Here is a 12,914-nt window from a genome sequence, read left to right on the forward strand (position 1 = left end):
TTTTTATGCAAAGAGTGGTGAGGCCGTGGAATGCCCTACCTGCAACAGTAGTGAACTCGCCAACATTGAGGGCATTTAAAAGTGTATTGGACAAGCATATGGATGATAATGGCATAGTGTAGGTTAGATGGCCTTTAGTTTTTGACTTCCCATGTCGGTGCAACATCGTGGGCCGAAGGGCCTGCACTGCGCTGTATCGTTCTATGTTCTATGCTAACCACTGTGCCGCCACACTTAAGCATTTCACAACAATTAAATAGTTTTAAAATAAAAAGCTTTGGTCACTCTTGTTGTGCTGGAAAATGTGATGGCTAATTTGCACGTGGATAAATATCACAATAATTGGGGAGAATATTGTCCAGGACACTGAAAGAATTCTTCACTCTTCTTCATGTGCAGCCATGGTATTTTTATAATCCACTTGAACAGACACATGGCATGGAGATCTTATGGCCTAGGCATTCCATAATGCACAGTATTGGGTTCATGTTGGTTGCGGGGGCGGGGGGGGGGGGGGCACTCCAGAGACAGAGTTTCTGGTGTGAACACTTTGACCTAGAAGTAGTTCACTAAGCAATGTTTGTCATTTCTTTAAAACTTCTGTGGATCTGCTATTATTTTGAAGAATGTTTGAAAAACACTTTTAAAAATTTGTATTAATCGTAAAGGGATCAATTGTAGTTTTCATCAAAAATAAGAAATACTAGTCCATGTGACCTGACACACAGATGCAGAGCTCCTGAGGCACTGTACAAACAGGCTAAAACCTGGAAGGTTGTGTGATTCGCTCAGGGATACTTAAAAGGCTGGTGTCTTACTAGAAGAGGCTAAACCATGAACCCAGGTACTGATAGTTGTTCGGTTGATAAGGATCTCTGGAAAGTTACACCATCAGGATTCTTGTGACCTGAGAAAGGGAGGGTTCATAGAATCGTGCCGAACAGATGATAATCATACCTACGAAGCTCAGCGGTGAAAGATTATGGCAGATAGGACTCTTGACTTACCCTGCGTGAATAAAAAACAGCATATTGTGCAACTGTGTAGCACCGCTGTGTTAAATGTCAGAGGGGAGTGACATGGGTGCCTGTAAGATGTATCTTTTTATTTGAAGTTTATTTGCCATTTAATCCATGTCTCATTTACAGTGATTCTGATTTGTTTTAAAGTAAAACTTGTGAAAAGTAACAGTGAAAGTTCGTTGACAATTTCCTTCATTGTTTGGTGGGGAGAGAGAGTGCTGATCTGGCAAGGTGGGATGGTCTTTCTGTCACCGGTGGGTCGGGTACAGCCGGTTAAAATAAACATGTTGTCGCGATTTCTGTTTGTTTTCCAATGCCTGTCGATTTTCCTGCCAAAGGCATTTTTCAGAGAGATTGAAGGAATGATTACCTCATTCATATGAGGAGGGAAGATGGCCAGAGTTAGAAAGGTGCTGCTACAGAGGGGAAAGCAGGCAGGGGGTTTGGGTCTTCCCAACCTGATGTATTATTACTGGGCGGCGAACGTGGAGAAGGTGCGGAGCTGGATCAGAGGGGTTGATTCCCAGTGGGTCAGTAGGTATAGGGGGTTGGGAATGAAGACGCTAGCAACAGCGCCGCTCCCGATGGCCCCAGGGAAATACTCAAGGGGTCCGGTAATAATAGCTTCATTGAGAATTTGGAGGCAGTTTCGCCAACACTTCGGGTTGGGGGCAGGGTCAAGGAAATGCCGATTCGGGGGAACCACAGATTTGAGCCAGGGAAGTGGGACAGGAATTTTCAGAAATGGGAGGAAAAGGGGATTAAGACACTAAAAGATTTGTTTCTTGGAGGTCGGTTTGCAGGATTGAAGGAGCTGGGAGCGAAGTATGGGCTGGAGCAGGGGGGAATGTTTAGATACATGCAGGTTCGAGATTTTGCCAGGAAGGAGATAAAGAGCTTCCCAGTGGAGCCGGCTTCCACATTGCTGGAGGAGGTGCTGACGACAGGAGGATTGGAGAAGGGGTTAGTGCCGGTGGTTTATGGGTCTATTTTAGAAGAGGAGAAGGCACCACTGGAAGGATCAATGCAAAGTGGGAAGAAGAGTTGGGAGAGGGTATGGAGGTGGGGTTCTGGTTTGAGGTGCTTCGGAGAGTGAACACCTCCACCTCGAGGTTGGGGCTGATACAGATGAAGGTGGTATATAGAGCACACCTCACAAGGGCGAGGATGAGCCGGCTCTTTGAGGGGGTAGAGGGTGTGTGTGAACGTTGCGGGGGGGGGGCAAATCGCATTCATATGTTTTTGTCCTGTCCAAAGCTGGAGGATTACTAGAAGGAGGTTTTTAGGGCAATCTCTAAAGTGGTGCACGTGAAACTGGACCCGGGCCCTTGGGAGGCCATATTCAGTGTGTCGGACCAGTCGGGATTGGAAACGGGTGTGGAGGCAGATGTTGTAGCCTTCGTCTCGTTGTTCGCCCGAAGGCGGATCCTGTTGGGATGGAAATCAACCTCTCCACGCTGTGCCCTGACGTGGCTGGGGGACCTGTTGGAATTCTTGACTCTTGAGAATTTTAAGTTTGAACTGAGGGGAAGGATGGAGGGGTTCTACAATTCATGGGCGTTATTCATTATGCACTTTCAAGAATTGGATAACATCCAACATTAGTTTGGGGGGGGGGGGGGGGGGGGGGGGCGGGGAGGGTTGGGGGAGGGGGAACTGTATGTGTTAATGGTGACTATGGGTGATTCCTGATTCCTTTTTGTTATTTGTTTATGTTAACATGTGGACAGTTGTTTGAGGGTTGGTGGGAGGGGGATTATTGTTGTTGATATGGGGATTGACATTATATTCGTTACTGCTTATTGTTTATTGTTGGTGGGTGCAAATTTGGGGGGAAATGTGAAAAAGGAGAATAAAATATATATTTAAAAATAGGTGGCTGAGGAGGATGGGAAAGACTCTGTTGACATCTTCAGAGTAGCCTTCCGCTGACTGCATAACCTGGTAGCATGACATAAATGGATGATATGAATTGCTTGCAACAGAACATTGATAGGCTTGCAGAATGGGTAGACAAGTGGATTTTAAAAGTGTGAGGTGTGTGCATTTTGGCAGAAAGGATAGGAAGGGGTGAGTTAATTGTAAAAACACAGTTCTAAAGAGTGTACAGGAGGCAGTAGGGCCTGGGGGTTCATTAACATAGATCTTCGAAGGTAGCAGTATATATTGTGGGAAGGGTTATGAAAGCATATGGGAACTTGGGATTCAGAAATAAAGATATCGAGTACAAAAGTAGGAAGGTTAAGCCAAACCTTCATAAAGTTCTGGTTGGATCAGAATTAGAGTATCACATCAAGTTTCAGTCACCATATTTAGGAAGGGTATGAGTGTCCTAGAGAGGCTGCAGAGGAGATTTACCAGAATGGTATCAGGGATGAGGCAAAGGTGGAGAAGCTGGGTATTCTCTTTGAAACAAAGAAGGTTGAAAGGAAGTCTCATTCAGATTTAGATAACATAGACAAATAAATGCTGTTGCAATTAGCTGACAGTACAAGGAGTAAAGGGATACCGGTTTAAGGTTTTGGATAAGAGATGCAGGGGGAATTTGAAACCAAACTTTTTATGCAGCAAGTGCTATTGTAACTCTCTGCCCAGGAGGCTGGCGGAAGCAGACTTAATGGAAATAAAGCTACATGAGTATGAGGATAGAGCAAGAGGATTGGAACAAACTGGTTTGCTCCACAGAGAGTATGAGCATGATGGGCCAAACAGCCTCCTTCCATGGCGTTAGCTTATGATTCCATACTTCATGAAGTTGCATCATGGCATCAGGCCGTGTGGCTATTGGAGCCGGAAGCTCAAGGCTGCAGGCAGGAAAGGCCGCATCTTTGGGATTCCCCTTTATTGGGGGGGCTACTGGCTTAAGCATATTTTTAAATTCGATGAATGGCTCTAAATGTACCTGAATCTGTGGATCTCCGTTTCCTTAGCAGCAGCCTCGTCTGCAGGAAGGGCTGCTGGCCTTCCAAAGCTGCAGACCGTCTGACTGGTTCTACAGAAACCCACCCGCCACCTTGAATTAAATAGAGGGAGAGATAGTCTCTTAATTGGCTGCTGCTGGAAGATTGCATGGATGGGTGGGACTCACAGACCATCGGGTTCGGTGACCACGCCCCAACGGAAAAATATTTTGAATTGACGGGCAGTAAGATTCTGTTCTGACTCTGTTCATACCGCGCAGCCTGGACCCTGAGAAAGCTACAATGCCGGACAAGTGGTGCTCTCTCATCCTGCCTCGTTCTGTCCATGATGTAAATGATGAAGATTTTCCTCCTGGCATAGAGGGCATCAATGACATCCCTGATACAATGATGGGCTGCAAACTGGGGCATGTTGCTGAAAGTGCCAGTTGCATGAACGTTTCGGGACACGGTGATGTTCACAGCCACAGGCAGTGCTTTCATGCCATGTTTCGAGGCTCTAGCTGGAATAGGTGTAGCCCTTTCAGCTCCTCAAGCCTGTTCTGCCAACCAGTTAGTATGGCTGATTGGTACCACACCTCCATTTATCTGCAGTCGTTCTATATCCCTTGGCAACCAAAGTCCTGAATGCTTCAATTGACCCTGCATCCACAGCCTTTGGGAGACAGAATTCCAGATAATTACTGCTTTTTGTGTGACAAAGTGTTTTTAATATCGTTCCTGACTGACCCAAATTTAATTGTAACACTTAAGCCCTCTTGTTCTGAATTCAATTAGATCACACCTCAAATTCTTTACAAACCAAGTCTCTCCAATCTATCTTCTTAACTAACCTGGTCTAGTCTCACTCAGTAACCTTTTCTAGACCCTTTTCCAAAAAAAAGTCAATGCGAGCTTAAAAATATTTTAAAATCTGGACTGATTGAAATTTACTACACAGGGATAAATGAATATAGAGGCACGGCAGGAAGGTGGAATTAAGATATAGGCCAACCATAATGCAAATTAATTGTGCTCAAGGGGGTGAATGGCTCAATCCTGTATTTATATCATTCTGTGCTGCACCCCTTTCAAGGTCAATATATCTTTCCTGAGATGCAGTGTCCATAACTGAACGCAGTACTTCAGCTGAGGGCTGACCAAGTATCCGCACAACTCAAGCATAACATCCTCTACTTTGTATTCCAATCTTCTTGAAATAAAAGCCAACATTCCATTAACCTTTTGATTGCTTTTTTTATACCTGTCTGCCAGTTTTTAGTGATTTGTGCACACGGACACTCCAATCTCTTGGCTCCTCAACAATTCCTATTTTGTCAGCATTTAGAAAATACTTCAATTTGTCTTTCTTGGAACTTGGCGACTCCCTCTCCTCCTTCAGCCCCAAATGCAGCTCTAATGGACCACCCAGGACTCTAGTGAAATTGAAATTGGCAGCAGTTGAAAGCAGTGCAATACCAGCAAAAAGGCCTCTCCTCAGAAGTAGGAATTTAGTTACGGATGGCTGAAAATAGATCAACACACAGCCGGACGTTAACTCGCAAGCTCAAAGGACAAAGCAGCAACTAACTATATATAGTGGATGGACCTTAGTGTTCCTCAAGGATACTGAATAGTTAGTGCTACAAGTTGCTGCTGAGTGAGTTTACCATGCGGTGAGTCGAGTGTTTGGCCAGGCCAATACAGCAAAGGGTCCTACAATAAACATAGGATCTGTAATTAAATAATTTAATGAGCGCTTTGAATGCTTCCAGTTTGGTCTCTGGACATCTACAGAAAAGCTTTATGATGGGTGGTGAATTCTGGTACAGGATGAGTGTGTGCACCTGTGCCATACTGGACAGTTAGGCACAGGAATTAGGCATGTAAAACAGGCATGGTGGCAACACATTTCTTGCATCAATGTCTTATACAAAAGACAGCACTGTCAATAATGCAATACTTATCTTGGAGATTGGTTGTCACCTTTGCTCCTTTAAATAGGCAAAGTCAAGTTAATTGTAATGATCAATAAATTGCTGGCATCAATCAATGAACAGGTGTAAACTTTAAGGTTCCTGGTCAATAACTGGTTTTCCTTCTCTTTTTCTAAATTGTTTGCAGTTGCAGTGTACAAGTGCCACAACCAGGTGGGACCTCCAACCTGTGATATCAGGTGTTTGATGCAAACACTCAACACAAAAGATCACAACATTTCTGCGCAGCATACATTTTGAACATCACACGTCTGATGACACATTTGGACATCATAATTTTCTAAATCCATGTCTAACTTTTAACTATCTATTGAAAAAAAGGAAGGAAATCAATTATTTATAGTCTACAAAGAAGCACGTCCGGCAAAAGGAAATGGTGCATCTACCATGGTGCATGTAGTCCCTAAATCACCTCAGGATTTGCAATTTTAAAAAGTGAACAAAAAAGTCAATCTGACCTCTAACTAACCCAAGCATCTGCATTTTGAGTAATTATACCTTGAAGGAACACATTAGCATCAGAATATATTGTGCATTATATGGTTCAACACTTCTGTCTTCATAAAATAATACATCCTCTGCCTGTGAGAGGCACCATTGTCCCATTAGACTCCCATCCATTCTGAAAACAGCCAAATGTATTCAGTGACAAGGGTGGTCTTGCAATAAAAAAGGATGTGCATGTGCTACTATATGATCAACTAGTTCAAATGTTTGAACCGTTCAAAAGGAACTTCTTCCACTCATTTTTACATTCGCATGTAATTCACCTTGAGAATATCTCTACCGATCCAAATACATCTTCTATACTTACAAGAGGAACTTGACAGAGGCCTCCGTCCCTTTAGCCCCAGGCTGTCCACAGGTGATGCTGGCATGTTGGCTGAGGTGGCACGAGTCCGCATCCCACTCTCTAGTGAGCTAGTCTCCGTGTCGGATCCTTTCTCTGTATTGTGGTAATACTTTACGTGGTAATCTAGCAGCTTGGCTTTACGGAAAGCCTTGAAGCACCTGGGAAACTTGCACTTGAACTTGTTGTGGTCGAGTTCAATGACCAGTTCTTTGGGAGCTAATGGATCCTCTGTTTTTTTGGCATTAGTTACTGAAATGAGGGCAGAAAAAAGGAAACGCCACATTAAAATGAGGAAAATAAGTTAAAGAATATTTCAAAATCACAAATTCAGATGAAGAATGTCCTTAGGTTAATTTGATTTAATCATGCAACATAGTGTTCTGTCTTACACCATTCTACTTTTTCTGGGGGAGTTAACCCCTCCTGACCAGCCCATTGAGTTGGTGAAAACTTTCTCTCCTAAACTTGCCCATCTCAAGACACAACCTCCCCATCTCATGCTGCATCCACAGCATATCGAAAATTTGCATTATTTTGGGGTTTTCTCTCTCCTGTTACCCATCCTATTGTATGTTAGGTTCCTAAGCACAAAGACAAAGGTTAGCCAATGTCGCTTTTAGCACTAACATCTTCCAATTTTGTTTCTAGCATAGAAACAGGCCATTCTGCCCAACCAGTCCATCCTTCCATTTATGCTCTACTCGAGTCTTCTTCATCTTTCCTCATCTACATCTACTATTGTATTATTGTACCATTCTATTCCTTTCTCCCTCTGTCACTTGTCTAGCTTCTCCAAAAATGCATCTATAATATCCGTGTCAATCACTCTGAGGTAGCCAATTCCATATTCTTACCATTTTTTGGGTAAAGATGTTTCTTCCACTTTGGGTACTGTTGAGGGAAATTGCCTCTCTGGGGAAAGCAGCAACAGCCAAATTCATTGCACCAGAGTTGGTTCTGCTGCAGGGGGGATGAGTAAAAAGTGCGGGAATGCAACAGTTGCAGGGGATTTAATTGTAAGGGGAATAAATGGGTGTTTCTGTGGTCTCAAACGAGACTCCAGGATGGTATGTTGCCTCCCTGGTGCTAGAATCAAGGATGTCTTGGCGCAGTTACAAGACATTCTGGAGGGGGTGGAACAGCCAGTAGTCGTGGTGCGCATCGGTAGCAATGACATTGGTTAAAATAAAGGAATGAGGGCCTAAAAGCAGAATATAGGAAGTTAGGAAGAAAGTTGAGAAGTTGGACCTCAAAGGTAGTGATCTCAGGGTTATTACCGGTGCCACGTGTGAGTCAGCAGAAGTAGCAGGATATATCGTATGAATATGTTGTTGAAGAGATGGTGAGAGGGGGAGGGTTTCAGATTCCAGGGAGGGGGAGGGTTTCAGATTCCAGGGGCATTAGGACCAGCTCTGGGGGAGGTGGCACTAGTACAACCTGGGCAGGACCAGGACTGATGTCCTAGAGGGAATATTTGCTCGAGTGGCTGGGGAGTGTTTGAATTAAAAAGGCAGAGGGATGGGAACCTAAGCAAGGAGTCAGAGGAGGAGGAAACAAGGACAAAAACAAAAATACAGAAAGGGGAATAAGGTAAGTGATAGGCAGAGAAACCAAGGACCGGATTCAAACAGGGCCACAGTGAAAAATATTGGGAGCGGGACAAGTAATGTTAAAAAGACAAGCTGAAAGGCTTTATGCCTTAATGCATTCACAATAAAGCATTAATTGCATTCGCAATAAAGCGGATGAACTAATCGCACAAAAAGATGTAAACCGATATGATACAACTGAGATTACTGAGACATGGCTGCAGGGTGACCAGGAATGGGAACTGAATATCCAGGAATATTCAGTATTTAGGAAGGACAGACAAAAAGGAAAAGGCGGTAGAGTTGCAGTGTCAGTTAAAGATGAAATTAACGCAATAGTGAGGAAGGATATTAACATCGACAATGTGGAATTTGTATGGGTGGAGCTGAAAAAGACCAAGGGGCAAAAAACGTTAGTGCCAGTTGTATATAGACACCCAAACTGCAGTAGTGATGTTGGGAATGGCATTAAATTGGAAATTAGAGACCTATGCAATAAAGGAACATCTGTAATTATGGGCGATTTTAATCTGTATACAGATTAGGCAAATCAAGTTAATCACAATACCGTAGAGGAGGAAGTCCTGGAGTATAAAGGGGATGGTTTTCTGGTCGAATACATTGAGGATTCAACTAGAGAACAGACCATCCTAGACTGGATACTGTGTAATGAGAACGGAATCATGGGAAATCTAGTTATGCAAAACAAATTGGGGGTGAAAGACCATAATATGATAGAATTTTTCATTTGATTCTGAGACGAGGGTCCTAAATCTTAATAAAGGAAACGACTTTGATATGAGGCGTGAGTTGGCTATGATCAATTGGGAAACGTTACTTAAAGGGATGACTGTGGACAGTGGACAGGCAACGGCAAACATTCAAGGAGCGCTGAGGGGAATTGCAACAATTGCTTGTTCTTATCTGGCACAAAAGTAAAACAGGAGTAGTGGCCAATCCATGGCTTACAAGGGAAATTAGAGATGGTATTCGATCCAAGGAAGAAGCATACAAATTGGTCAAGAAAAACAACAGATCTGAGGATTGGGAGCAGTTTAGAATTCAGCAAAGAAGGACCAAATATTTGGTTGAGAAGGGGAAAATAGAGTACGAGGGTAAGCTTGCAGGGAACATAAAAACGGACTGTAAAAGTTTCTATATGTACGCAAACAGAAAAAAAATTGGTGAAATTCCCTTAGTCAGCAACAGGAGAATTTACAATTGAGGGGGACACAAAGAAATGACTGAGCAACTAAATACATACTTTGGTTCTGTCTTCACAAATGAGAACACTGATAAGATACCAGAAATGCTGGGGGACGCAGGATTTAGTGAGAGGGCCGAACTGAAGGTGATCAATATCAGTACAGAAATGGTGTTGGGGAAATTAATGGGATTGAAGGCTGATAAAGGGATCAAAGGAAATGGGGGAAAGGCAGGATTAGGCTATTGAGTTAGATGACCAGCCGTGGTCATAATGAATTGCGGAGCAGGCTCAAATGGCCTCCTCCTTCTCCTATTTTCTATGTTTCTGAATTCCCTATTGGTTCTCTAGGTTATTATCTTATATTGATGGCCTTGAGTTACGTTCTTCTCCACAAGAGAAAACATTCTGTATCAACTCAAACAAAATATTTCATACATTTTAAAGACCTCCATTAGGTCAACCCTCAGCCTTTTGTCAAGAGAAAAATATGCAACTTTCTGCACCTTCGCCAGTGCCTCTGAATCCTTTTTATAATATGGCATGCTGTTCTCGAAGTGTGCTCCAACCAAGGTTTGATATGGGTTTAGAATAACCTCCGTACTTTGGAGAACTGAGGCCAGAGGAAGAATGTCTGGTTGTCAGACTGCCAGCAGTGGAGGGTAAGACTCCTGTTAAGTTCTTTGGGAGCCAGTTACCATATTTCCTTCAGCTGGATGTGAAGGCCGGGTGTTTCAAATTAGAAAGGGCGCACTGTGTCCAGTTTTTGAGGCTTAGGGACAATCAATGCCCCAAGCACATTATCATTCAATTTAGCAACTTTAAAGATGGGAAGAAGGTTTTGGAGACGGTGAGGTCTGCTGGGACTTGGTTCCATGAAGGGACGAGGATCTCCTTTTTCCAGGACGTTTTAGCAAAGTGTCATGGCTTTGATGAAGTTCAAAAAAAGCTCAAGGCGGCTGGAATGAATTTTGCCCTGCATTATCCTACGAGCCTGAGAGTGATATGTGATGACTCCGTTAATGTAGTATCCAGGCCTTCGTTAAGTCCATAGAAGACGAGGACTTGGACTGACGGTCTGTAGCTTGGTGAAATTTGAAATTCGGACCTTGTCATATTGTTTTATGTCTGATTTTATATTAAGTTTTAACATTTGAGGACTGTAATGAATGACTTATCCTTAAGAATCTCAGGGACTTTCATTCGTGGTAGCTGTGCAGCGTGCTAATTATCCATCTTTTCTTTTCTTATCCATATCTTTATGATGGTAACACTGGTTGTTTGGTATCCTCTCTTTAGTCATGACAGAACTAAGTGGTGCCATTGCGGGGCGATGACTAGAAGGTTTCGGTCTTCATGGGTGGGTTCATTTGGCTCACATTCGCTTGTTTGCTTTTTTCTTCTCCGCTCTGTTGAGGAGGATGTACCATGATGGTAATGATACTATGGCCGTGGGTTAAGCCTTATGGGACCTCACCTATGTTGAGGAATGTCCATTTAGAACTAATGTGACAGAGATTCTTTTGTATTTTTGTTGTGTTGGGGTTTGTATGTTGTTGATTAAATCCTGTATTGCTGCACAGGTCTTTTATCCAAGAGATGATCATTTTAGGGATATTCTGTTGCCTCTGGTGTAACTTGATGGGGGAGGTGTGTTGTGGGTGCACACCATATTTTATTTTTGGTAATCTGCAATGGCAGTAATGAATTTATGTTCCTGGAATGTGTGGGGAATTCATCGTCCTATCAGAGCCTTGTTACAGGAGACTCATTTGCATGACAAGGACCACTTAAAGTTCAAGCAGGAATGGGTGCGGCAGGACATCTTTGCCTTGTTTTCAATGAGCAGTAGGGGAGTAGCAATTTTGGGCAACAAAGATGTTCCCTTCAAGGTGGAGAATTGTGTGCAGATAAGGGGGGTGGTAGATCTGCGATTGTTAGGGGGTTTGTACATGGTGACTCTGTCTCAGTAATGAATGTGTATGGCTTGCCAAATTATTCCCCGGAGTTTGTCACTAAAGTCTTTATTGACTTTGCAGAGCTGGCTTTGGCCAATCCTTTTTTGGAGGAGACTTTAATTGTCATCAGATTCCCTCTATCTAGGTCATGGCATTTCGATGCCTCCCTGCTCAGGGATAAATCCTTTACTACAGTTTTTAAGAAGGAGCTTGCATTTTTTTACTTGGCTAATTCCCCCTTGAATGTTACCCCATGTATTCTGTGGGATACCTGCAAGGCGTATGCTTATACAGCCAACAAAAGGCAGAGAATGCTGGAAGACCAATGCCAGTTGGAGGTTAGATTGTCTGTAGCGGCGGAGGAATGTAGGATGTTTTTGGGTGTGAGTTTTACAAGGAATTTAAGGACCTTTTAATAGTTTCATTAGAGGATACGTACAGATCTGCTACCACCAACACTATGCAAGTGACTAATTTCTTGATTTTGAAGACAGGCAAGAACCTAGAGGAGTGCACCTCCTGTAGGCCAATCTTGCTTTTAAATGATTGAAATTGCTGTCAACTGGAGGGAATTCTCCCAATGATCATCCAGGAGGACCAGACTGGGTTCAGGAAGGGTCAGTTTTCTAGCAATGCCATACGGTCACTGAATATGATCCAAGTTTTCCAGAAGCTGATGTTGGATGGGTTAGTGATCTCCTTGGATGCAGAGAAAGCTTTTGATAGGGTGGAGTTGAATTACTTAATTTGTATATTGTGGAGATTTGGGTTGGGTGAAGAATATGTCAAGTGTTTTCAGGTGTTGGGCCGCAGGCCCTTGTACCGCAGGCCCTTGGTGGCAGTGCCCATGAATGGTAACAGATCTGAGAATTTGGGTCTTCAGAGGGGGATTAGGCAGGGCAGCCCCGTCCCCCTTGCTGTTCGCACTGTCCACAGAGCCTTTTACGGGGGCTACAAGGCTATATCTCTTGATATCTAGGGTATGCCGTGGGGGGAAGCAGCATAAGGTCATGCGCTATGTTGACGATGTGCTGCTATTTGTGTCAAAGGCGGATGTTTCAGTTCTCGCTATCATTGACGTGGTAGATAGATTTAGCGCCTTCTTTAGTTACAAGATTAATTGAACAAAGTCAGAAGCTGTGCTGGTGGGAGAGTTGAAGGATAAACCCCCCTTTGTTAATTTTCCTTTTAGATGGTCTCCATCAGGGTTCACTTATCTTTGTTGCAATTACCCCATTTATCAAACTATGGAGCCACTTTTACTTAGTTAATTGCATCTATTAGATGGAACTTGACTCGTTGGTCCTCCCTGCCGGTATCGTGGTTGGGTAGGATTGCTTTGATTAAGATGAATGTGTTGCCTAGAGTGCTACATCCCATGCAGATGTTGC

The 12,914-nt window shown here is 43.4% G+C and overlaps 1 protein-coding gene across 6 annotated transcripts in view; it reads right to left on the reverse strand.

Annotated features, from left to right (window-relative positions):
• Positions 1 to 12,914, reverse strand: part of phf20l1 (PHD finger protein 20 like 1) — a 167,913-nt gene that overhangs the window by 40,586 nt on the left and 114,413 nt on the right. For all 6 annotated transcript variants that reach the window (XM_038808819.1, XM_038808818.1, XM_038808821.1 and 3 more), the window contains one exon: positions 6,734 to 7,021. In XM_038808819.1, coding sequence (XP_038664747.1) covers positions 6,734 to 7,021 — 288 coding nt within the window. The remainder of the gene's footprint in view (positions 1 to 6,733; positions 7,022 to 12,914) is intronic.

This window comes from Scyliorhinus canicula, chromosome 10, assembly GCF_902713615.1.
Source record: "Scyliorhinus canicula chromosome 10, sScyCan1.1, whole genome shotgun sequence".
Classification (NCBI taxonomy): domain Eukaryota; kingdom Metazoa; phylum Chordata; class Chondrichthyes; order Carcharhiniformes; family Scyliorhinidae; genus Scyliorhinus; species Scyliorhinus canicula.